The 22,157-nt window shown below is 33.9% G+C and overlaps 2 protein-coding genes across 3 annotated transcripts; one reads left to right on the forward strand and one right to left on the reverse strand.

Moving 5' to 3' along the window:
• Positions 1–6,290: 6,290 nt before the first annotated feature.
• Positions 6,291–16,864, reverse strand: LOC129882131 (CAAX prenyl protease 2). Of its 2 annotated transcripts, XM_055956291.1 has the most exons (8): positions 16,526–16,864; positions 15,638–15,694; positions 15,282–15,494; positions 13,989–14,100; positions 12,947–13,015; positions 9,905–9,967; positions 7,702–7,779; positions 6,291–6,635 (listed from the first exon to the last, which is right to left on the reverse strand). In XM_055956291.1, exons 1-8 carry the CDS (start codon positions 16,808–16,810, stop codon positions 6,502–6,504), a joined length of 1,011 nt encoding a protein of 336 aa, XP_055812266.1. In that variant the 5' UTR covers positions 16,811–16,864; the 3' UTR covers positions 6,291–6,501. The 2 variants fall into 2 exon arrangements, with proteins under 2 accessions (XP_055812266.1, XP_055812267.1); XM_055956292.1 differs by lacking the exons at positions 6,291–6,635; positions 7,702–7,779 and adding an exon at positions 7,786–7,986.
• Positions 16,865–17,705: 841 nt separating this feature from the next.
• Positions 17,706–21,493, forward strand: LOC129882132 (sm-like protein LSM7). Its single transcript, XM_055956293.1, has 6 exons — positions 17,706–17,841; positions 18,578–18,650; positions 19,408–19,489; positions 19,826–19,897; positions 20,309–20,361; positions 21,054–21,493. The coding sequence occupies exons 2-6, from the start codon at positions 18,648–18,650 to the stop codon at positions 21,141–21,143; spliced, it is 300 nt and encodes a 99-aa protein (XP_055812268.1). The 5' UTR covers positions 17,706–17,841; positions 18,578–18,647; the 3' UTR covers positions 21,144–21,493.
• Positions 21,494–22,157: the final 664 nt, after the last annotated feature.

Raw genomic sequence — 22,157 nt, forward strand, 5'->3', positions numbered from 1 at the left:
ATCCACGTCACGTTGACCATCCTTCACTTGTATACTTCCTAGGACGTTAAAATTGAAATAGACCAAAGTGTCACGTAAATTGAAACTAACTAAAATATAAGAACAACAACAATAATATACTCAGTGTAATTTTATGAGTGAGATTTGGTAAGGGTAGATGTATGCTGACTTTACCACTATTTCATGGAGATAGAAAGGTTATTTTTGAAAGACGTCCGGCTCAAAAGTACCCCTAAAAAGAGAGAACAATAACATATATATATACACACACACTCCATATTGGCTAAAACAAAAAGCACTATAAATTCTACAAGACAAGAACAAGATCAATATAAAAAAAATGAAGTCACTAACAACAAGAATGTAACATAAATTGATAGGGAAGAAATAAATATTAATCTCGATCTCTTAATAAAAATCGTACTGCCCCCATTGTTGTATTTGATCATTATTGTGATTTTACAATATTTATTTAACAACTATGTGTTAAGAAATGTATATGATATTTGGTAAGGAATGATGCTTTTATCTTTAGAGTAAGACTTATCAATGTGAATTCATAGTAGTCGAGTTCTACTCATTTGCATTTTACACTCATATCAACTACAATTTTACCTACAGACTAGGCTTTTATTTTATGAAAAGGAAAATCCACAATCGCTAAGGTAAAATTTTCGTTTCTATGCAATAGTCACAAACATTACATGAGAGGTAATCCGCACTAGACAAAATCGGTGCGATGAGCTCGATCCAGAAGGCTAATATCTTGCTTTCGCTGGCAAGATATTTCGAACTTAAGATCTCTAACATAAAAATTTCAAGCCCAAACCACTGGGCCACCCCGAAGGGTACCTCTAGACTAGGCCTTTTGATACCAATTCGAACTAATCAGATTCTTTTTTTGATTTTTTCAATCGGTATTTGATATTTGTTAATTTTACCCTTAAAATGAAACTCTTCAATATAAATATAAATTATAGTCAATAAAAATATATTTAGTGTAGCCTGAGGAGAAGGATGTATACACATATCTTATCTCTATCTTATGAAGATAAAAAACTATCAAAATAAACTGATCTCGTCTCAAATAAAACATATCAAAACATTATTTACATAACAACAACTAGTGCAGAACCTAAGTTGAACATTGCAACAAGAACTAAAACAAAGAGATGTTTATATGAGTATCTTTATTTATCCAACTTATAGTATGCTTACCGTTCTCCCCAGACTTCACTCTTTCAACACTTGTATACTTTCTAAAGAGTCAGGCATCCCTCTCTTTCAATTGAGCTAATCACCTCCCTTCGCTAGTTAGGGTTGTGCTTTTCCTGAGCAGCTTGCGTGCGTTGTTGGCGGAGCTACTTCTTCTTACTGGATGCCCCCTAAACTACAAGCTAGCGCGCAACAGCTTGCTGCTTGCAGGCTCGAAAATCTCTCTTTCGCCTCTCCTCTTTCCAAGCTAGCTCCGATGCAACTGCTATCGAATTAGCTCTTGGGGATATCATAGGTAAGAAGGAGACTAACACTAACCTAAATGAAAGCCAAATTAAGGCTTAATAAGTCTATTTTCCCTTAAATTCTTTGTAAATATCACTTAAACACTCAAGTTATACCATTTATTTCAATTGAGTATTTGAACATATGATAAAATATTTTATTAGACATTTTCAATTTAAATAATGAAATATTTTTACTGCATGTTCTCAAATATTGTTATTAAGTAGTTAAGTTAATCATATAAAATATATTATTAATCTTCCTTAAATTATACACATCAACTTAAATTGGAACAAACATGAGATTTTATGACTTATTGAGGCCAATGTGTATAATTAAAAGAAATGACATATTTTAAATGATTAATCTATCTACATAATGTGCACTTGAGAGTTGAGACAATTTTTTTTTAATTAATTTGAATCGAAAAAATATCTAATAGAAATATTTTATTATGTGTTTAAATATTTAATTAAAACAAATTATAATTTGAGTGTCTAAATAAATTTTACTGACACATTTAAAAGACATTTGATGTATTAAGTCAATAATTAAGTATAGTGTATTACAAACCTAAATTCATTTATTATTTCATTAAGTACAATAACGAAGAACTCCACATTTCGACACCATTTCCCCATACAAATTATTAAATATGAAACCAACGGAAATGATTTTTTTTTTGGAAGTACCTAAATATACATATCTTTGACATTTTTATCTCCCCTAGTCAATTACTTCATTTCTTATCCAAGAGATTTCAAATTATGTTGATCTTATTCATTATCATCATCATCATTTTCTGAATATATCTAGGATTTTGCAGGTCACTTCATTGAAATATATCACAATATTTTCCCAGAACAAGTCAAACTAGAAGCTAATAAATACAGAAGCACATAGGCTATGATGACTGTAAAAAAAATGTCCTTATTATATATATATATATATATATATACAGACACACAATTGGCCAAAATCTTCCAATAAATAATTAATTATCCATTCCCATCACTCAGAAATGATGGCAAATTTCAATTTCTACGTGTTTTTTTCTTATTTAATATATTTAAATTTTTCTGAAAAATATATTTTTTATATCCTTGTGAAGACTTAGGTCATCTTTTGGTTGAGAAGATCTTGGTCATCAGAAACTATATCTAAAAGGCATCATTTCTTCTAAAACCATCTTTTCAAACAATCAAGAAAATGAAATGATAATAATGTAGTAACATATAATATATATACATTTATAACCAAGACTCCAAGAGTCTTAATACGGAGAATCTTTCGAAAACAATCTTTTTATCTTCATGAGATAGAGTAAAATCCATGTATAATATATTATTTGAAAACCCACATATCAAATTATATTGGGTATCTTACACGCATGCCTCGTTTTAGCTCAAACAAAATTTATTAATAATTGAGGGATTAAAAATGACATTAACCGTAATTTTTTCCAAGTGATATCACTGCAAATTTCTTACTCATAAAATAAAAGAGAAAAATATTTTATGTGTCACTTATAATAAGGGTTTTCCAAAAAACAACCTCACTGTCTAGATAAAATCTATTTATATTATAATATTTTTAGATCCCATCTATGAAATTACGCTGCTAATATGATTGTAGTCTTACACACATACATATACCTAATAATTCATGAGAGGAAAACATTTTATTTTCTTGTACTTTATGAGTACTCATTGATTATTTTGTTGAATGGATTTTCATTGGTATGGGACGATCTTGTTAAAAAGTCAAGCTTGAAATTAAGTACGTATTTCTCCATCACTTCAACATGTCCGCTTCCAAAATTTTCCAATGTAATACTAATTATTTTCCTCATATTCATAATGTTTGAACCAACTTGCACACATTTTAATTAATTTTACAAAATAAATACTATTTTTATTAGTACATATATTGAAGAACTGTATTCATCAAGACTTGAACAAGTAATAAAAAATCTCCTAATATTTTTTTGTTTCATACTCGCCCCCCACCCCCTTTCCCTTCTTGAAATATTGAAAAGATGTGATTAGACAAGAAATGACGCAACTTCAGCTCATCGAGAATATGACCTTCAATAGAAAGATATGGAGGTCACACATTAAGTTAAAAGTTAGTTGGTAGTTGTGTTTCGACTCACTTCGACAGATTTAGACATGGTCTGAGCCTTGGAGTAGTGGGTTTATTGTAGTATTAGTCTTATACAATATTTTCTTTCCGGATAGAGATATGTGTCAAAAACATATCTGAACTATTCCTCTTTTTTGAGTTTCATACCTAAACTATTACTTATTAGTTTAAGAAGCACACATCTCTCTTTTATTCCACTTTCATCATGATATGTTTTTTACACTCTCTCTTTCATGTAAAAAAAAAAATTGTGACCTCACACTCTACATGGACAAAAGCAAAAATTAAATAAATTATTAAAATTAGTTAAAAATTAAAGATTAAAGTATTACTATCTATCGCCCAAAAACAATTATAAAATAAAATATAAATATTTTTTTTATCTCACTCCACCACTTTCTCTCACCATACCCCCACCCACCCCACTCAAATTTTTTATTTTTATTTTTATTTATTAAATTTCTTTTATAATTTTTTTTAAAAAATCTTATTTCATTTCCCTTTCCCCCTTTCCCTTCAAATAATAATTTAGATATTTTTATTTTTATTTTTATTTTATTAAGAAAAATTCTACCCTACTCCACCTAACCCTCCGCTTAAATTTTTTTCTCATTTTGTGTTAAATATATGTATATGATTTTAGGAAAGTATTTTTTACTTGCCACAAGATTTTTTTAAAATTAAATTTTTTATTTTTGTTTATTCGGTACGCAAGTAGGAAAAAATATTTTCCTAAAAATATATGTACATAGCTAACACAAAACGAAAAAAAATATATAAAAAAAAATATAAATTAAGAGCGGAGGATTATATGGGGTGGGTATAATTTATTTTTAAAAAAAATAAAAATAATAACATTTTTTAGGAAGGAGTGGGGGAGGGGATGAAGTATGAATTTTTTTAAAATATTTTATAAAAGAAATTTTAAAAAATTAAAAAATAAAAGGATGAGAATTGTGGGCGGGGGGGTGGGGGGTAGGGGTAGGGGAAGAGATCGTGGAGTGCGTGAGCAAAATATTTTAATTTTTTTTTTAAAAATAATTTCCTTTATAAAAAATAATTTCTTTTTTTGGGGAATAGAAATACTTTAGTCTTAACTTTTAACTAATATTAATAGTTCATTTAATTTTTGTCAATGTGTAATATTTTATCCATGTGAAAGCTCATGTGGCAAGATTTTTTCAAAAAATAGAGAAAGCAGAGAGACTGTATTACACACACCACTAAGGGTGGCAAATGGCTGGATTGAATATGAATTAAGCCAAAACGGATTGAATTACAATCTACCTATATAAAATATGAGTAAATATAAATTTGATCAAATATGATTTTGGTAAAATGGTTCTAACTCACCTTAATCTCATAAAGCCAAAAGACATTAAATTAAAACAAAATTACTAAAGTTCTAACTCCTACAACCCCCAACCCACCCCTAAATTATTATTTTTTAAACAATTAATTTTCATACAAAACATGAAATTTAATTTTTCTTCTATACTCGTAACCCCACCCCCCAACGAAATTTTTCGCCCAACACCTTATTTTTTAAAAAAAAAAAATCAAAAAATTTTTGCACATCCCAATCCCCCCTCCCTTCCCACCCCCCACTTGGACGACCTATCCCACCCCGCCACAAATTTTTTTAAAAAAATTAAAATAATTTCTAAAAAAAAAAATCGTTTAACCTTCTCTCCATCCTAACCCATCCCCCTATCGAACCCCCTACCCCTACCCCCACCCCATCCCATAATTTAAAAAAAATATAAAAAAATTTTAAAAAAATAATTTTTTTGCACCCCCAACATCACCCTACCCCAAACCTCCACCCGGACCCCTACCCCCCAATTTTTTTTAAAAAAAAATCAAAAAATTTCAATTTTTTTTTTGCCCCCTCCCACCCACCCCCACCAGGAAACCCAACCCACTCCCCAAATTGCCCCCCACCCAAAATTTCTTTTTTAAAAAAATACCTTTAGTGCAATTAGAAATTTTCGGTGATCTAAGGGTCTATATGAATATTCATATTTTACCCATTTTGTCCATATTTATATGAGCTTTTGAAATAAATCAATTCATATTTACCCATTTAAAAAAATATGAGTGATCCATTTAAATAAATATGAGCTAAAATTGCCATCTTTACACACCACTGAGATATGTTTCTCAAATTAATAAATGATAGTTTAGGTATGAAACTCACACTCTCAATAATTTAGGTATGAAACTAAAAAAGAGATAGTTTATGTATGTTTTTGACACTTGTCTCTTCCAGTTATCACATTGTTCTGTTGTTGTTATTTGTTCTCTTTGTAGGCTTTGTACTGTCTTCCTTATTATTGCCATATTTCATGGTCATATTTTCTTTTTGTATATACTTTGATTTGCTGCACTTGATTCGAGGATCCTTTGGAAACAACCTCTCTACCTCCTCGAGGTAGAGGTAAGATCTGTGTACATGCACTTTTACCCTCCCAAACCCCACTTATGAGATTACACATGGTATGATGTTATTGTTGTTGATGTGTCTACGCCAACTTATATGCACCCCGACTATTACATTGGATATCTGTTACTCCCCCCCCCCCCCCACACACAAATTCAGGATAACTCTGCCCTTCTTTTACCTAAATTAAAAACAAACTATATATCAAGCAAATGTCTCAAACTAAATTGATGATGAACTTCCTTCAAATTTTCAGAGGACAAGATAATGCTACTAGCCAAACAAAGGTCAAAAAGGAAAAATAAATACAAATACAATCGAATACAAAAATAAATTTCCATATTATTCATGTTACATTGGATTTAGGAGTTTGTTTTTTTAAGCCTAGACAAATCTTCTAGGAGTTGATAAAATTAGCTCCAACTACAATATCTATGCCAACACATGCAATTATCTGTTGTGGCATTGTACAAATGAGGACTGGTGAGTGGAAAAAGAAGCCAGATGAAACCTAGCAACCCAGCTCCATATGCCACTGTTACCATTCCTAAGAACCATAAAAGAGGAAAAACAAGAATTATCATTAGTATGTTTAAGGAAAGTAGGCCAAAATGTAAAAATGGTTATCTCATTGAGGGATATTGGGGTCTGAGTCAGTTTGCGTGCATCTTAACTATTCCACTGGATAGCTGTCACCTCCCACCAGCACTGGTATAAGGTTAACTCTGCCTACCAGGTAGTGTTCTTTTATCTATGTTGAGATTTAAAACCCAAATTTTCTACGATTTTCACTCACTTCATTGACCGCTATACCATACGCTTGGATGCAGGTATGGATATGTAACTTAACATACTTGGTTCGGTGATAAACATGCTATAACCTAGAAGGACAGTTATAAGCTTTTCCACCCTAGGGTGCAACTACGTATGTCGAAGGGTGGTTAGTTGAACACTCTACGCCATCGGAAAGTTATACTGTATATGTAGGTTAAATATTGCCTTTAACAAATAAATACTAAATCTTTAACATTCTTGAACATCATTAGAGAAATTCATGACTTCGCTGCTGCTACTGCTTCCACCTACACAAGGAATTTTAGGAAAGACAACCATTCATCCATTTAAGGTATTGTTAAAGATTATTATTCTTCCATGAGGAAGATCTTTTCACAATGGATGACCCTCGAAATCATAATTTGTTGATATACAGCGTGATCCGAATAATTGGTAGAAGAAATACCAAACATATCCCAAATTTCTCGCTCCCAAATCCATTATATTTTCTTGAAACCTGCATAAAATTTCTTCTTAAAGAAGACGCTGCTATATTTGTAGGACTGAGACCACATGCCTAATCATACAATCTCCTCTATTATGAGTGAAATCCTAACTTAAAAGTTGTACTGTAACCTTGCCAAACACACTCGGACAAAGCAAAGGAACCGAAGCGTAGTGAAACCCCAAAACTGATTCCCATGTATATCGATGTTTTTCACTTCACCTACTATACAGTCAACACGTTATATTTACACTAGCATCATGCATGCACACCTTCTACCCTTTCCAATCCCTTTATAGACAGTTGAATTCAGCTAGTGAAAAGAATGACATACCTGTCCTCCGTGAAATTATTACAGGTAAGCCCAAATAGTTGCAAAAAATATGAGCAACTAGTGGAGCAGTAAGATGCCCTGCAGTAAATATATGTATAGTGCGTCAAACAAAAGCATAGAATGTGTAGATAATTATATAAAGGGAAAAAGGTCAAAAATACCCTCAACTTTCGTTTAATAATAAGCTTTACCTTGCACCTCGCTCTTACAGTATAACATTCTTCTTATGGTTATACTATGCAGTCATTGATACCCCGCCATCTACAAACTTTTCACCTGTACCCCCTTTAACGGAAAACCCCAAATCAACATAAATTACCTGAAAATGAAAAAAAAACTAGTACCCCTAGTCAAACCCTCACCCGACCCAACTAACAAGTAACCCAAACAAATATACCCCTTCTCATCTCACCTAAATTAACTACTAACTCCACAAATTCAAATCAATCTCCAAGAACCCCAAAAATAAGAAATCTAATAAAGATGAATTTTTTTCACTTGATGTGGAAAAGCCAAGAACTGTCTGAAATTAGTTTCAAAACTTGCGATTTGAGGCAAGTGAAACTGAAATTGCAGCACAATATGAATACATCTAGAACTATTTTTGCAGATTGGATTGATGAAGAAAAGTAAAAATATTTGAGGAAATTCTGGTCAAAATGTTGCTTAAACAAATAAATTTGTATAAATCTGTAACTATTTCTTTTGCAGACTCAATTGATGAATAAAAGCAAATCATTAGAAGAAATTCTGGAGAAAATGTTGTTTAAATAGGGGGGTTGGAAAAGCCAAGAACATAGTGTTCTTGGAGAAAAAGGGGAAGGGAGCAGGAAGGGCAAGTGAGGATGGAGGAATCAGAAGGGGCAAAAATGGTAAGTGGGAAATTAATGGTGGAGATGCTGGAATAGAGAGAAGCATCGCCGGCAATGGTTGGTTCCAATGAGGACCAATTATGTTAAAGTCAAGAATTTGGATCAACAAGCTGATGAATCCACAAGAATATATAGGTTATTGTTGTTGTAAAGGTATGAAGTTTTCATGGAGGAATGAATGAGATGAAGAAGATTGGATAAATTAAGTTTGGGATATAATTTGTTATGGGTTTTGTTTAGTTTAGTGGATTGAGTTCGGGTTAAAAAGATGGAATCGGATAATTTCAATTGAAAATTGGGTAATTTTGGAAAAACTGTCAAATTAAAGGGTATATCTATTAAGTTTGTAAAACGGCGGGGCAATCAGTGACCGCATAGTATAACGAAGGGTAAAACTAACTATTAAATGAAAGTTGAGGGGTATTTTTGACCCTTTTCCCCTATATAAAAGATAGACCAACAATAGAAAGAAGAGAGGAGAACCATTGGCAAGGGCCGCTATTATGACAAAATAGAGATTCATCACACATGCTAACTTGGTACACAATGCTTTCAAACTTGGTATATTGGAGATCAAATTAAGACGTGGATTGCGATATGGAAATTTCACATTCATAAGGAAAAAAACCGGAAAATTTGTAAAACTCTAGCTTAAGGACTTCAATGAAATAATTCTTCAAACATTAGCAGCTGTCGTTACTGGAAGGAAATGTGCTTTTTCTTAAGCACTAAAATTTTAGATTGAGCACATAAACCTCCACTCATCCTCCATCAACCGACAGCAGCCCCATTCTCCCTACTACACACGCAGGGTCTCAAGTAGTGAAATGGTATTTGTTGTTACATTTTCTTTGGGGGAGGAGGGAAGGAACTAACATCTTAAAGGGATTTCCAAACATTTTCCAAAACACTAAAACTATAAACGTTTGTGGAGGAGGGGGGTCACTGCACCCTCTAGCCTCCACCCTCTTCTGGATTCACCCCAGTAGTGGAGCATGGAGCCTACAGAGAAGAACTTTGGAGCCATAATAGAGGGACCATAGTTTAAAAAAAAAACAAGTCTTAATTTCTTATTGTTTTTCTATTAATTCATAGGCGGGATCGAGAGAATTCTAGAACGAAAAGTAATAGGATGTTAAAAAGTATTCAAAAGGCTACTCTTTCAAGCCAAAGATATGCTAAGCTACACCTAATTCTTAAAAGTAGAAAAAAGAAGAAGAAGCAGTCTCCACCCCAAACCCCCATGATAAAAGAGGAGATGAAAAAAAAAATGAATAAAGGGTGAAAGGAGATTCTCCATACGATTAAAACACAGTGTAAGCATGGCTAACCTGTCCGAACAAAGAGAAATGAAGCATATGATCCAAAGATGACCGTGTAGCCGACCTGGAAGCCTGAAAACATAAAACCCATGTCTGAATGCAAACTAAAACATCACTTTGCCCTATGGTGTGAAAATGCAAAACTGCTTAATCCATCCAATTATATGGAGAAAGAAAGAAATCGCAGATGTTTTGGTGGAATCTCAAGTCCAACCTACACTCTTAAGGCCAGTTGCTAAGCTTGATTGTTCAGTTAGCATTTTCATTCCCCAGTAAACAGTGTTGACACTTTTTTGGATTTTGTTAGCTCCCTGACTCTATCATATATATTTTTCTGGAGCTAACCTTTTGTTATCTTTTGTAGTTATGCATCTTCTTGATGCCTTTATCAATGACAATTAGTTACTTCTCTGATATCTCCCTAAGTGGTTAAAGGTTTGGAAAAATGATATGTCGCCAGCTTCTCTCTCGTGACCCGTCTGCTTGAGACTTTGCCCTTACATTTCGAAGTGCGTAGCATAATCCGACATATTTAAACAGGGTGAATTTGTTGATGAATATGCAACTGACAATGCCTGGTGTTGTAACATACCATCAGTCACATTCAGTAGCCCTTTCTTTGACTTCAACTATTGCGACCAACAACGAAGCAGGTATTTTGATCCAGAGGCTAGCTGGCTTTAGTTCTATGTTGATCACCTATAAAGATGATCCACAAAAAACTAAAAAGAGAGACGGAAAGAGAATGAGTGGGGGGGAAGGCAGAAGAAAGATTAATCAAAGGGTGTGGAAGGATTCAGAGACAAGGAGAACATGACTTGGAATTTCCAGGGAGTGAGAGTACGGAAAGCATTTTCATATAATTCTTCTATAATTTGGACTATCTTCCTTGTGAACTGACAAGCTTTATTAACTCAAACTTTGATGTTATTTTAACATATTCTAATTATTTAGGAGTGCCATGACATGTATGCGTTCTGTGAGAAATATAGGAGAAAAATATTATTGAATTGTGTAAGAACAATATTATACAAAGACCCTATTTATAGACACTATAAAACAATTCTTTTCCAAGTAGGATACTATAAACTATTCCTATTTCTATTCCTATTCTAAGTAGGATTGTGTACACCTATTCCTATTCTAACACTCCCCCTCAAGTTGGTCCATACAAATCATATGTACCTAGCTTGTTACAAATATAATTAATACGAGGACCGGTGAGGGACTTGGTGAAGATATATGCAAGTTGATCACTTGACTTCACAAATTTTGTAACAATATCTCTTGAGAGTATCTTTTCTCTTACAAAGTGACAATCAATCTCAATGTGGTTGGTCCTCTTATGAAACACTGGATTTGATGCAATATGAAGAGCTGCTTGATTATCACACACAAGTTCCATATGACCAGTTTCTCCAAATTTTAGTTCTCTCAGCAACTGTTTGCTCCAAACTAGCTAACAAGTTGCTACAACCATTGCTCGATATTCTGCTTCTGCACTAGATCGAGCAACCACACTCTGTTTCTTACTCTTCCACGACACCAAATTACCTCCTACTAAAACACAATATCCGGATGTAGAACGTTTATCAGAGGATGATCCTGCCCAATCAGCATCTGTATATCCGGTGATATGCTCATGGCCGTGATCCTCGAAGAGTAGTCCGTTATCGGGAGCTGACTTTATATTTCGCAAAATACAAATAACTGCATCCCAATGACTATCACAAGGAGAAGTCATAAACTGACTTACAACACTAACAGGATAAGAGATGTCAGGTCTAGTCACTGTGAGATAATTCAACTTTCCAACCAGCCGTCTATACCTTTCAGGATTACTGAGTGGCTCCCCTTGGCCAGGAAGGAGTTTACCATTCGGATCCATAGGAGTGTCAATGGGTCTACATCCCGTCATTCGGACCCATAGGAGTGTCAATGGGTCAAGATTGATATGTCATTAGTGTATAAAGTACGAGCCTTTTCCCAAACTGAATAACATGTCTGGGATGGGTGAAACAAGGGCATCAACTTGGAATCGATAGATCGCCATAGGAGACTACACAATTGAGCATCGACCTTCACCCTTTATGCTTTGGCTTTTGCATCTTCCTCGCTAGCGTTATTTGTTAAGTGATCTTGAACACCTTGATCCTTGCACCACAACTCAACCGAAGAAGCCCAAGCTAAATAGTTTGAACTTCCCATTAATGGTTCTGAAATGATTATAGGGGTTGAATTTCCAATCCCCATATTTTTGGAACCAAAAACATCACACCCAAAAGACATGGTATGAAATTTGGAACCAACAAGAAACTCGGGATTATAGAGATTTGGTTGCCGAAAAATCTGATTCTCACCGGAAACAGCCAGAAATTCGCTAGAACCCTAATTCCGACGATCGAATCTGGTAAAAAATTGCACGGATCTGGCCGGAATGACTGGACGACCACAACTAAAACAAAAATTGCTCAAAAAATCGACCAGAACAGCCCTAAAAAAAAGACACAAATCAGTCCCAACAGCCACCGAAAATTGACGCGGTGACTTATTTCTACCCTTGAATTTTTCTCACCAATGCTCTGATACCATGTGAGAAATATAGGAGAAAAATATTATTGAATTGTGTAAGAACAATATTACACAAAGACCCTATTTATAGACACTATAAAACAATTCTTTTCCAAGTAGGATACTATAAACTATTTCTATTTCTATTCCTATTCTAAGTAGGATTGTGTACACATATTCCTATTCTAACACGTTCAAACTGAATATCGCTTTGCCCTATGTGGTAAAAATGCAAAAATGATTAACCCGTCCAAATATATGGAGAAAGAAGAACATAGAGAACTGATAGGCTTTATTCATGCTCAAGATTCGATGCAATTGCTCCCATTACAATATACTACTTTTCCAGGAGTTTCTCACTCTAATAGGAACTCAAACTTAAATCACACGACACTCTTTCCAATGAAAGTATCATAAAATGGTCATTTAAATATGAGACTTTTGATGTAGAAACATTTGATGCGGAGACAAAGATCATACCTACAATGGTAAGAGCTTTGAACCAGCTGCCGCTTCGTTGAGCATATTCTAACAAATGGTTTAAATGAGCTGCAGGCAGATAACACAATAGTTGCTCCAGATGAGGTAATGAAATACTATCCATAGTTTCAATAGAAGTAGCACCTTTCATCTTTAAGTCTAAAAGTTGGAAAATATAAAACAAACAAGGAATTTCCATATCAATTTTGCTGCAATATTGTTAGTTTCAGTTCATTGACAGCATGTTCTAAACAATAATAGAATTTCTAATGCTAAAGCAGAAAGTTGCGAAAGTACTGTATTCAGGTTTTTGTGTATGAGTCCCCCAACTTACTAAAATTAATATCAGTCAAAAATTTCTAAAGTCACTATGGGCATTGTAGATACTTTGATATCAAGATCAGTAATAGTTTATACAATACCTATCTTTTAATCATTGCTTGAAAACTATTCACATGTATATTCTATTATTTTCATTGTTAGTTCTGAATACTCCATGTCCACTTGCTTCAGTTAGAATTCGCCCAATTAATCACCTAAATGAATTTTTTGAGTAAGATATTATTTAATTTCACTAAATACATGAATTTCATGGTTTTAACTAATGTCTTAGAGTCGCACTGTTTCATAGGACCAATGTATCATAGTGATGTAATGTCCTTATTTTATGAAAATATTTTCCATTGTCTATGTCGGATAGTGTCTGTGTAGTCGCATTGTCTCCATGCAAAAACAGGAGAGTAGCTTAGCTTGTATTTGTTCCAATTATATCATGTCACGCCTGAGTGAGCCAGCTAGTTCCTATCGAGATCAGAACACAGGAGAATAACAACTAGAATGTGTTTTGAGTTTCTTTCTTAGCAGGAAATATGATTATAAGCATAAAAATTGATTAGACATGTATTATTACCAAGAAAATTCAATATCTTACTTCCGGAAAGACATATATCTTAAACTCTTAAATCCTAAAAATATATTCAATTAAATCTCATATTTCTTGAAAGTTTCATCTAAAAATGAAATCCTTGTAGCTTGTACTTACCTAAACTGAAAAATATAGGACAGAGAAACACCACCGTATAGGTGTTGAATCCTCCACAAAGAAGCAAAGGTATCATGCAGGCTCTAAATACCAGCTCTTCTGTAAGTGGGGCCTGTTAAAAAGGACATTGTCCAAAACAAGAATTAAGTACAAAACATATTTTTACATTTATAAATTATAGCTTCTTGAGATTTTGCTTCGACATAAATAAGGAGAAAATGCACACCATGTGATCTTTTTTTTTTCTTGAAAGAAACATAAGGTAAAATACTCCAACATGTTGCAGCAAATTGGAAAAATCTTCAGAGAGATCCTTAAGTATCTCCAACTCTAACATGATAACCCACTTAGGCATAATCTTTTTCAAAGACGCTAGTGTAAATCAGATGAACCAAAAGGGAGTGATGGAGTACATGATATTTTCTTCAAAGAGATTAATAACAAGCAGGCTTGATCTTTCCCTCCAAAGTCGCCTGCTTTGGATGGATGGCAGCACATGAAGCATGTCTTATGCAAAGAATGGGATTTAGCTTGTGTTGACGGTGTTATTTGTGCAAAGAAAATAGCGAGACAGTAAATCATCTTCTATTACACTGCAAATTTGTATGTGATTTTGGCGTATGTTTCTTAACTTGTATGGGATTCAATAGGTCATGCCAGCAAATGTGGAACAACTGCTAAGCAGTTGGCAAAGTCAGAGAATAAGAAAGTAAAGAAAAAGATTTGGAGGACCGTTCCATTAATCATATTCTGGAATGTTCAGCTCAAGAGGAACAAAACATGTTTTGAAGGGAAGGAAGAGAACACTTTGCTGTTGAAGTGTAGATGCAGTCATAGTTAAAGAAACTGGCACAACGCTGAATTTTCTTCTACTGATCTTGATGTATTTATGGATTCCTTACAGCATTAGACGATTCCTATCTAGTATTGTTGTACTCTCTCTCAGTACTTTCCTGATACTAACACCTTTACTTATCAAAAAAGAAAGAAAAGAATTGATCTTTCCACCCGTCAAAAAGAAAGAAACAAAGACTTGATATATTTCTAATTTGGTGTTGTCATATAATCTAACATATGAAAACACACCTGTAAATATACCAAATATGCAGGGAGATGGTGGCACGAAAACTATTACAAAAGTGAGTTAGTAATAACAGAAGTTTGAGGGTAAACTCATTATTGATCTCAACCATGAAATAGAATGATTTAAGCAAATCCTGATCCTAATGCCAAGAGAATTAACAAAGTGAACAGAGAAAGTAACCAGCTTAACATTCTAGTAAAGTAACTGACCACAAAATAATTGCGCCATGCTGAAATATCGGACGCCATTGAAGAAACCGATTCAATAAATTCATGGACAACATTTTTAATACTGTCAAGTGACAGGCTTCTTCCAATTTCCCCATCGTCTTGGCCCGGGTCTAGCAATGCTAACAGCTTGAGGATCAAGGTGCCAGCGTACATTAAGGAAGTCAATGTAAGAGGAAAGACGACAGCTTGCCACTGTTTTAAACATAAAATTGCATTTCAGCAATCAGTCACCCTTTCTCAATCTGCGAGTCATAAAAGAGCAGAACTTGATAACAACCACATGCAAAGCATTGTTGCATGCAAAAAAACTAATCCAGCGAGGATATGATACTTACGATATGATCCAATCTGATGCCATAAACACCGAAAAGGTGAGATTTACCCCACTGAATCTGAAATATTGGAAAATTGTATCAGACTAAGAATATAAGAGGAAGTTATTGGTAAAAGAAGCTTTGCAGAAAAGTTCCAAAACCAATAATTCGCTCATGGATGAATGTAAAATTATGCAAGTCCTCGTTTCCAGCAAAAAGTTAAGAAGTTGAAACTTGATACTTAAAATTTTGAGATTTTGAAGTTGTGTTTGGAGATGCATTTTACTTGAATTTTTTTTTGAAGTTTTGTGAGTGGAAGTCCCAAAACCAAAAAAACTGGTGTGAGCTAGTTTTTGGGAACTTGAAACTATTTGAAAATCAGATTTTCAAAATTTGAGCAAATTTCAGGGCCAAACAGATATTACATATTTAATATAAGAGCTACATAAGAGATGATACATATCCTAACTGAGAATTAAAATTGAAATATACATAAGCAGACAGAAAAAAAACTCAACACACATCACATACAAGGAGAAACAGAAGGATCAGAGGAGACATCATGCTCCTACTTTAGCATCTTTAACACTTGGCCTTGGTAAACTAAATGAGTTAATTTCTCACATGGTTACCCAGTTAACAATTATAAAAAATTGAAATAGAGAACATATATAACTTTATGAGATAATAACTATTAGTTGTATAAACTAAATTGCTTATATACTGAAGAGCTGCTAAAAACTCTGATCCTGTAACATAGCAGCACAGAAAACGACAAAAACATATTGAGCAACGATTTTTTTTTCAATTTAAGGCCAGAAAATGCCTTCAAATTTCAACAATTGCTTACTTCCAAGTCAAATTTTAACAAAGTAGAAAATACTATTCTACATAAGGAAGAGATCTTACAGGGAGGATGAGAGAGCAAGCAATGAGCGAGAAAACAGAGGAAATGGCAGCGCATATGAACCGTCGGATCAAATGTGATTGAAGTGAATATGGCGGAGGTAATCGGAGAATCAACGTCGGAGCATACAAGATCGCAACATACAAAATCGCCATCGCAGTGCACGCAATCACTGCCAGCGATTTCGACACATCTCCACCGCCGTCTCCGCCTCCATCGCCGATGACGGAGTCGCCGGCGAATGCTACTTCCATCGTCGCCGGATTTATTAGCAAATAATAATACATAAATTACAACACAGAATCGTTGAACAAAATCTCTGCAACTAGTATTTATATTTTGCTTCAATGGAAGAAATCGGTATTTCATTTATTTTATTTTTCTATTTTATTCGGCGGCGTTAGCATGGGTAGTTTCGTCATTTCATAGTGAACAGAATAAATTTACAACTTCATATTTGGACCGAATGAATTTTTGAGTTATGCAATTAGGATTTTAGGTGTATGGAGTTTCGATACATTAATTTTACCCCTATGAATTAACGAAGGATCTTATAATTTATGCAGAGTATAACTTATTGGTTCGATTTTCGATTATCGAATATCTAACGAAATTTATTTACTAATCAATTTTTAGGCTTGTATGTGTAATATGATACATATCAATTGTCAGATTATATTAACTATATCATTGTTGTACATGTAACATGATACAATAACAATATTAATGATATATTCAGCATTTTTTAATTCTCTTTTTCACAATTTATAAATCTTTTAGAGTTTAGAAAATGCTAGATCATAGTCTATAATTTTGTAAGTCAGAAAAACATTAAATGATAATCTAATATTTTATTTATGAAATTGAAAAGCAAATGAGAAGATATTAGATCCGAAACTAATTTTATCTCATAAGATAATTGTTCAAGAGCTACATTTATCCAACTTTTAGAAATAGAAACAAAATCTAAATGGCGACCTAAAGAAAAAAAATAATAACAAACTCAGTATAATCATACGAGTGACAAATGAGAACGACAGTGTGTAATGCAGTTTTATTTATACCTTGTGAAAGTAAAAATACTATTTTTGATGGTCATCTCTCAACAAACTAAATAAAAGGAACATAATGTGTAAATCGGCCCAATTTTCAAACCCATAGTCCACATGTAATAAACGCAACAGGCCCAAATATAAAATGCCTAACCCAATCAGTTTACTGCTTTCAGTAGAAACTAGGGTTCCTTCTCTCCGTCGCCATTGATACGGTTGTTGCCGGTGGTGCTCCGACAGTTCAGTTATTTTCGTCGGATTTCTAGGTAAGTTTTTTTCTTCGTATTTTTATTATTTCCTTAATTTTTTCTCAAGTTTCTAGAGATTAGAGACATGGTTTGGAAAAATTCGTTCTTTAATTGTTCTGGTTTGCAATCTTCTGATTTCTGAACTGAATGTGCTGCATTATTGTTGCTGGTTATTAACTACTTAGTTGTTTTGATTGTGTGCTCATTTCTGTAATTTTTGAACAATTTATTTTATATCTCCTTGCTCGTTTAATTGTGTGCTCATTAGTCGTTTCAACTGATATAGCCCTGCTGCGCTATAATGCCACTAGCCTCATGATCGCGTTCCTTGTTGACCTGTTATCCTGCTGGGATAGCGGCCATGAACTCTCTTCATTCCGTTTTGTGTCAAGATCACTTGGTTTGCTTTTGCACCCAAGGATGTGGCTTAGTGCTCAATGAAGTCTCAAGTTCAAATTCAATAGAGACAAAATATTAGTTGATTTCTTCCCATTTGTTATAGTCTTGGTTGGCATCAAGTGGCATGTATCTCGTGGAATTAGTCGAAATGTTATGATGCTATCGAAAAACAATAATTTGATTTCTTCGTGCAATCAATGGGACTTGTGAGATCTTGACTATAATATGTGTTGTCATCATTAAAACTCTTAGAAGGCTAACAATAATTAGAAAGCGTGTATCTGTATCTACTCTCTACAAGTAAGTTTGCTAGACTGTCTGCTCATTTTTTCTGCTTAATGTTTTCCTATTGCAGGGTATCCACCTTGTTGTAGCAATTTTTTCCCATTAGTTGGATAAAGAAAGCTCTTTAGATAAACAGAAGAATGGTAAGTTCTCACTTACACCATAGTCAATTTCCTTGTTGATTTCAGGAGAAAAAAAGTTAAACGAGAAAGGGTCAGCATGAAAGTTGAAAACTCACTGGTTATTACTCCCTCCGGTTCAAAACATAAGTCCACTTAGCCTTTTTCACACCCATTAAGAAAATACTAACTCCTAGAACTTTTTTAGGTATGTTGACTAAATTATCCTTAATTAACTACTATCCTAATTAACATAGTTTCTTGATTACATAAAAACTCTCTTATCTAACAACAACAACAACAAGCCCAGTATAATCCCACCATGTGGGGTCTGGGGAGGGTAGAGTGTACGCAGACCTAATCCCCACCTTGAAAGGTAGGCGGCTGTTTCCGAAAGACCCTCGGCTTAAGAGAGAAGAACAAGAAAGGATAAACAAGGAAAACAATTAATTCCTTCTTGATTATGTAAGCGGACACTTATTTTGAACCAAGATGAAGGCTAAGTGGACATATATTTTGAACCAGAGGGAATTCTTTTTTTTTTTGTAAAAATAGTTGGAAGTTGTCTAGATTTTGTAAGTTGGGATAGAAAAGAGAAAAGAAGAAAAAGTCTTAAGGTTATTGTTGATGAGACAGAGGTCAAAGAGGTAGCCTTTACCTGTCAGTAAAGGTGCGGTGCCATATTTTTTATGCAACAGCAAGGAGAAGGAGATGTGTAAATTCTTTTATTGAATTTTAATTGTCATAGTTGCCTCATACACTTTTTTGTTACATTGTTCAGTCTGGCAGAAAAGAAACAGTTCTAGATTTGGCAAAATTTGTTGACAAGGGTGTGCAAGTCAAGCTTACTGGTGGGAGGCAAGGTGTGTCATGCAATCTCTTTATCATTAGAACTTCATCCACTCAAACACACCTATCCTTGCTAAAAAAACAACTTATTCCTCTCTATTAGCCAGTTTCACACTTACCTATGAGCTATGAGAAAAGAGGTTTCTGGAACAGGTAGTGGGTACCGGCTCGCCGAAGACTCATTCTTTCCTTGGGGATGACTTCTTGCTGTGACTTATTTTACCTCTTTTCATGCTCTCTTGCTGTAGCTTATGGGGTTATGTTGTTTGTACGTCGCCATATAGTGAATCGGGGTTGTGAGTTGCACAAATTACAATCTTTTATTTTGTTGATTAATTCTCTCTTCACAGTGGTAGGAACACTTAAAGGCTATGACCAGCTGCTTAATCTTGTCTTGGATGAAGCTGTGGAACACCTAAGAGGTAACACAATTACTCATAGTAGTCTTTTGGAGTTTTTACATTAGCTGAAAATTCATTTGTTTCGGTTTTATGCAACTCTTTTTGAAAATTCTATTTTCCTATCACTATGTAGCTTCTGAAAATTCTAATTTTATCATCAAATGGTGGTTAGTCAAGGAAATGTATTGTTTCAATGTTTCTTGACTAACATGTTCTGCGTCATGTTAGCGTCTACAAGTTTTGGTTTGTCTTTGCTGATACTGTATATTTGTTTTATCATTTTGTTAAGTGGATAACATTTTCCTTGGAATCCCTTAGTTACTTCAGTACAATGGAGCAGCAAATTGCTTAATTAGATGCTAGCTAGCTACTCATCATTTTGTGGAATTTCATTTGTTGTACAGTTGATGATTTTAAACTTTTTTGCCATAGATGCTGATGATCCCCTGAAGACTACCGATCAGAAACGAAGTCTTGGCTTAATAGTATGTGTTCATTTATCGTACAATTATAGCAAATTTCTGCTTTGCAGTAAGCTTCCGAATGTTCCTTCTGTCCAACTACTGGAACCATCCCTAAGCACGCATAAATCTCTCGCCTTCTCTTACCATTTGCTTTTTACCCTTTTATGGGGTTAGGGAGCACAGAAGTTCCTTTACATGAGAAGTCATGGTAGTGTTTTCTCAAATTGTTTTGTCAAGTGTTCAATCTATAATAGAGCAATTTCTTTTATAAAGTAATGTTATGTATTTCATCGTATTGGCATCAAAACAATCCCAGGTTGTTCTATCTTTAGTTATAAAAAAGACGTTTCAAACTTTTTGTAGGCATAAAAAGCACATTTGATAGCTTCAACTATCAAAGCATTTTCTACATAGGAGAGGTTTATGTCTGAATAGTAGTATTCATTTGAATTTTGCAGTATATTCCCAGAGAATATATGCCTTTTACAGAAGTGTCATAACTTTGGTTCAAGAATTTATTACGGCCTATATTGCTCGCACTTTCCAAAAATGCTACAACAGTTTGATCTTCCAAAAATAGATTATGACATGCACTCATCGGCATTTTTGAAGAGTCCGAGCAACATAGATTACCACTATTGTTAGGTAATGTGGAAGTTAACATAAATTTGACCTCTTTTCTGTGCTTCTAAAAGCCTTCCTTTTGCTCGCAGGTCTGCAGGGGTACTGCAGTAATGCTTGTGGCTCCAACAGATGGTACAGATGAGATATCCAATCCTTTTGTCCAGCCAGACGGGGCATAGAGGAATCAACCTTGTTATTTCGAATTTAGCTCAAGTATAATGCTGTAAACAGTCTGCACCTTCGCCTTTTGTGCACCTTCGCCTTTTGTTTGCAAATGTTTCCTGTTTCTATTAGAAAATGCTTCTTCTCGTGGAAATTGGAGATAAGTACTATATGGTAGCAAACTTGTAACTGCTCCTGCTCCATTTTCGGTCGTTGATACATTTTCTTCTTGATGTAAAGCCATTTTAGTTCCCATTTCACCTGTGACAATGTCAGATCTGTATCAAACATCGACTTCTGGCTTCACTGTTTCTCGATTTGTGCCTGTCATTCTTAATGGACAGTGTATGCCAATCTTCTCTTATTACATGAACCGTGCTCTTGTCGTTGTACAGGTGCTCAAGATACCTCCTCCACCCCCACACCCTTTGAGAAAATGAAGAAAGAACAAAATTTTGCAACATGTGAATGTGACAGTCAATTAATAGAATTAAGTTTATTATAATAATAGTCTATTGTATGTGCTTTGCATGTATACCTTAACGATTATTATTTAATTTCTATTTAAAAGTAACAAAAAAATATAATAAATATCCTCAAAAATATTGGTTTAGCTCATAACAAAAATAAAACTTACAAAAAGTGAGAATTCTAATTTTAGAAAATAAATAAGTCATATTTTTTAAATCTAATATAGAATGTATATTTAAATTATTAAATCCAATCACTTGTTCATATTCAAATTTTATGTTTGTGTAGTGTCTTAATTGAAGATGATTTCATCCGTTTATTCATTCAATTCACAGTCACAAGGTGCCGGACTAACAACTAAAAAGAATAAACGGAAAAGGGCCAAAACTATTCTTCAACTATTCAAAATAGAGCATATATATCCTTAAATTATTTTCTGGTTCAAAAATACCCTTCATGTCATACTATTGTCTCACTTCTATCCCGTTTGACGGAATGAAATGTGGCATCCCATGTGTATTAATTTACTCCACATAGAATCTCAACATAAGCATCCCACC

This window comes from Solanum dulcamara, chromosome 3 (assembly GCF_947179165.1).
Source record: "Solanum dulcamara chromosome 3, daSolDulc1.2, whole genome shotgun sequence".
In the NCBI taxonomy this organism is placed as follows: Eukaryota; Viridiplantae; Streptophyta; class Magnoliopsida; order Solanales; family Solanaceae; genus Solanum; species Solanum dulcamara.

What these genes read in the sequence shown, in the direction of transcription:
- LOC129882131 (XM_055956291.1), bottom strand. Translation starts at nt 16,810, where the DNA reads ATGTATTATTATTTGCTAATAAATCCGGCGACGATGGAAGTAGCATTC. An exon ending in CTTGCTCTCTCATCCTCCCT is followed by an intron (nt 15,695 to 16,525) that starts GTAAGATCTCTT and finishes CCAATATTTCAG; the next exon opens with ATTCAGTGGGGTAAATCTCA. An exon ending in AATAATTTCACGGAGGACAG is followed by an intron (nt 6,636 to 7,701) that starts GTATGTCATTCT and finishes TATGGTTCTTAG; the next exon opens with GAATGGTAACAGTGGCATAT.
- LOC129882132 (XM_055956293.1), top strand. An exon ending in AGCTGTGGAACACCTAAGAG is followed by an intron (nt 19,898 to 20,308) that starts GTAACACAATTA and finishes TTTTTGCCATAG; the next exon opens with ATGCTGATGATCCCCTGAAG. An exon ending in AACGAAGTCTTGGCTTAATA is followed by an intron (nt 20,362 to 21,053) that starts GTATGTGTTCAT and finishes TTTTGCTCGCAG; the next exon opens with GTCTGCAGGGGTACTGCAGT.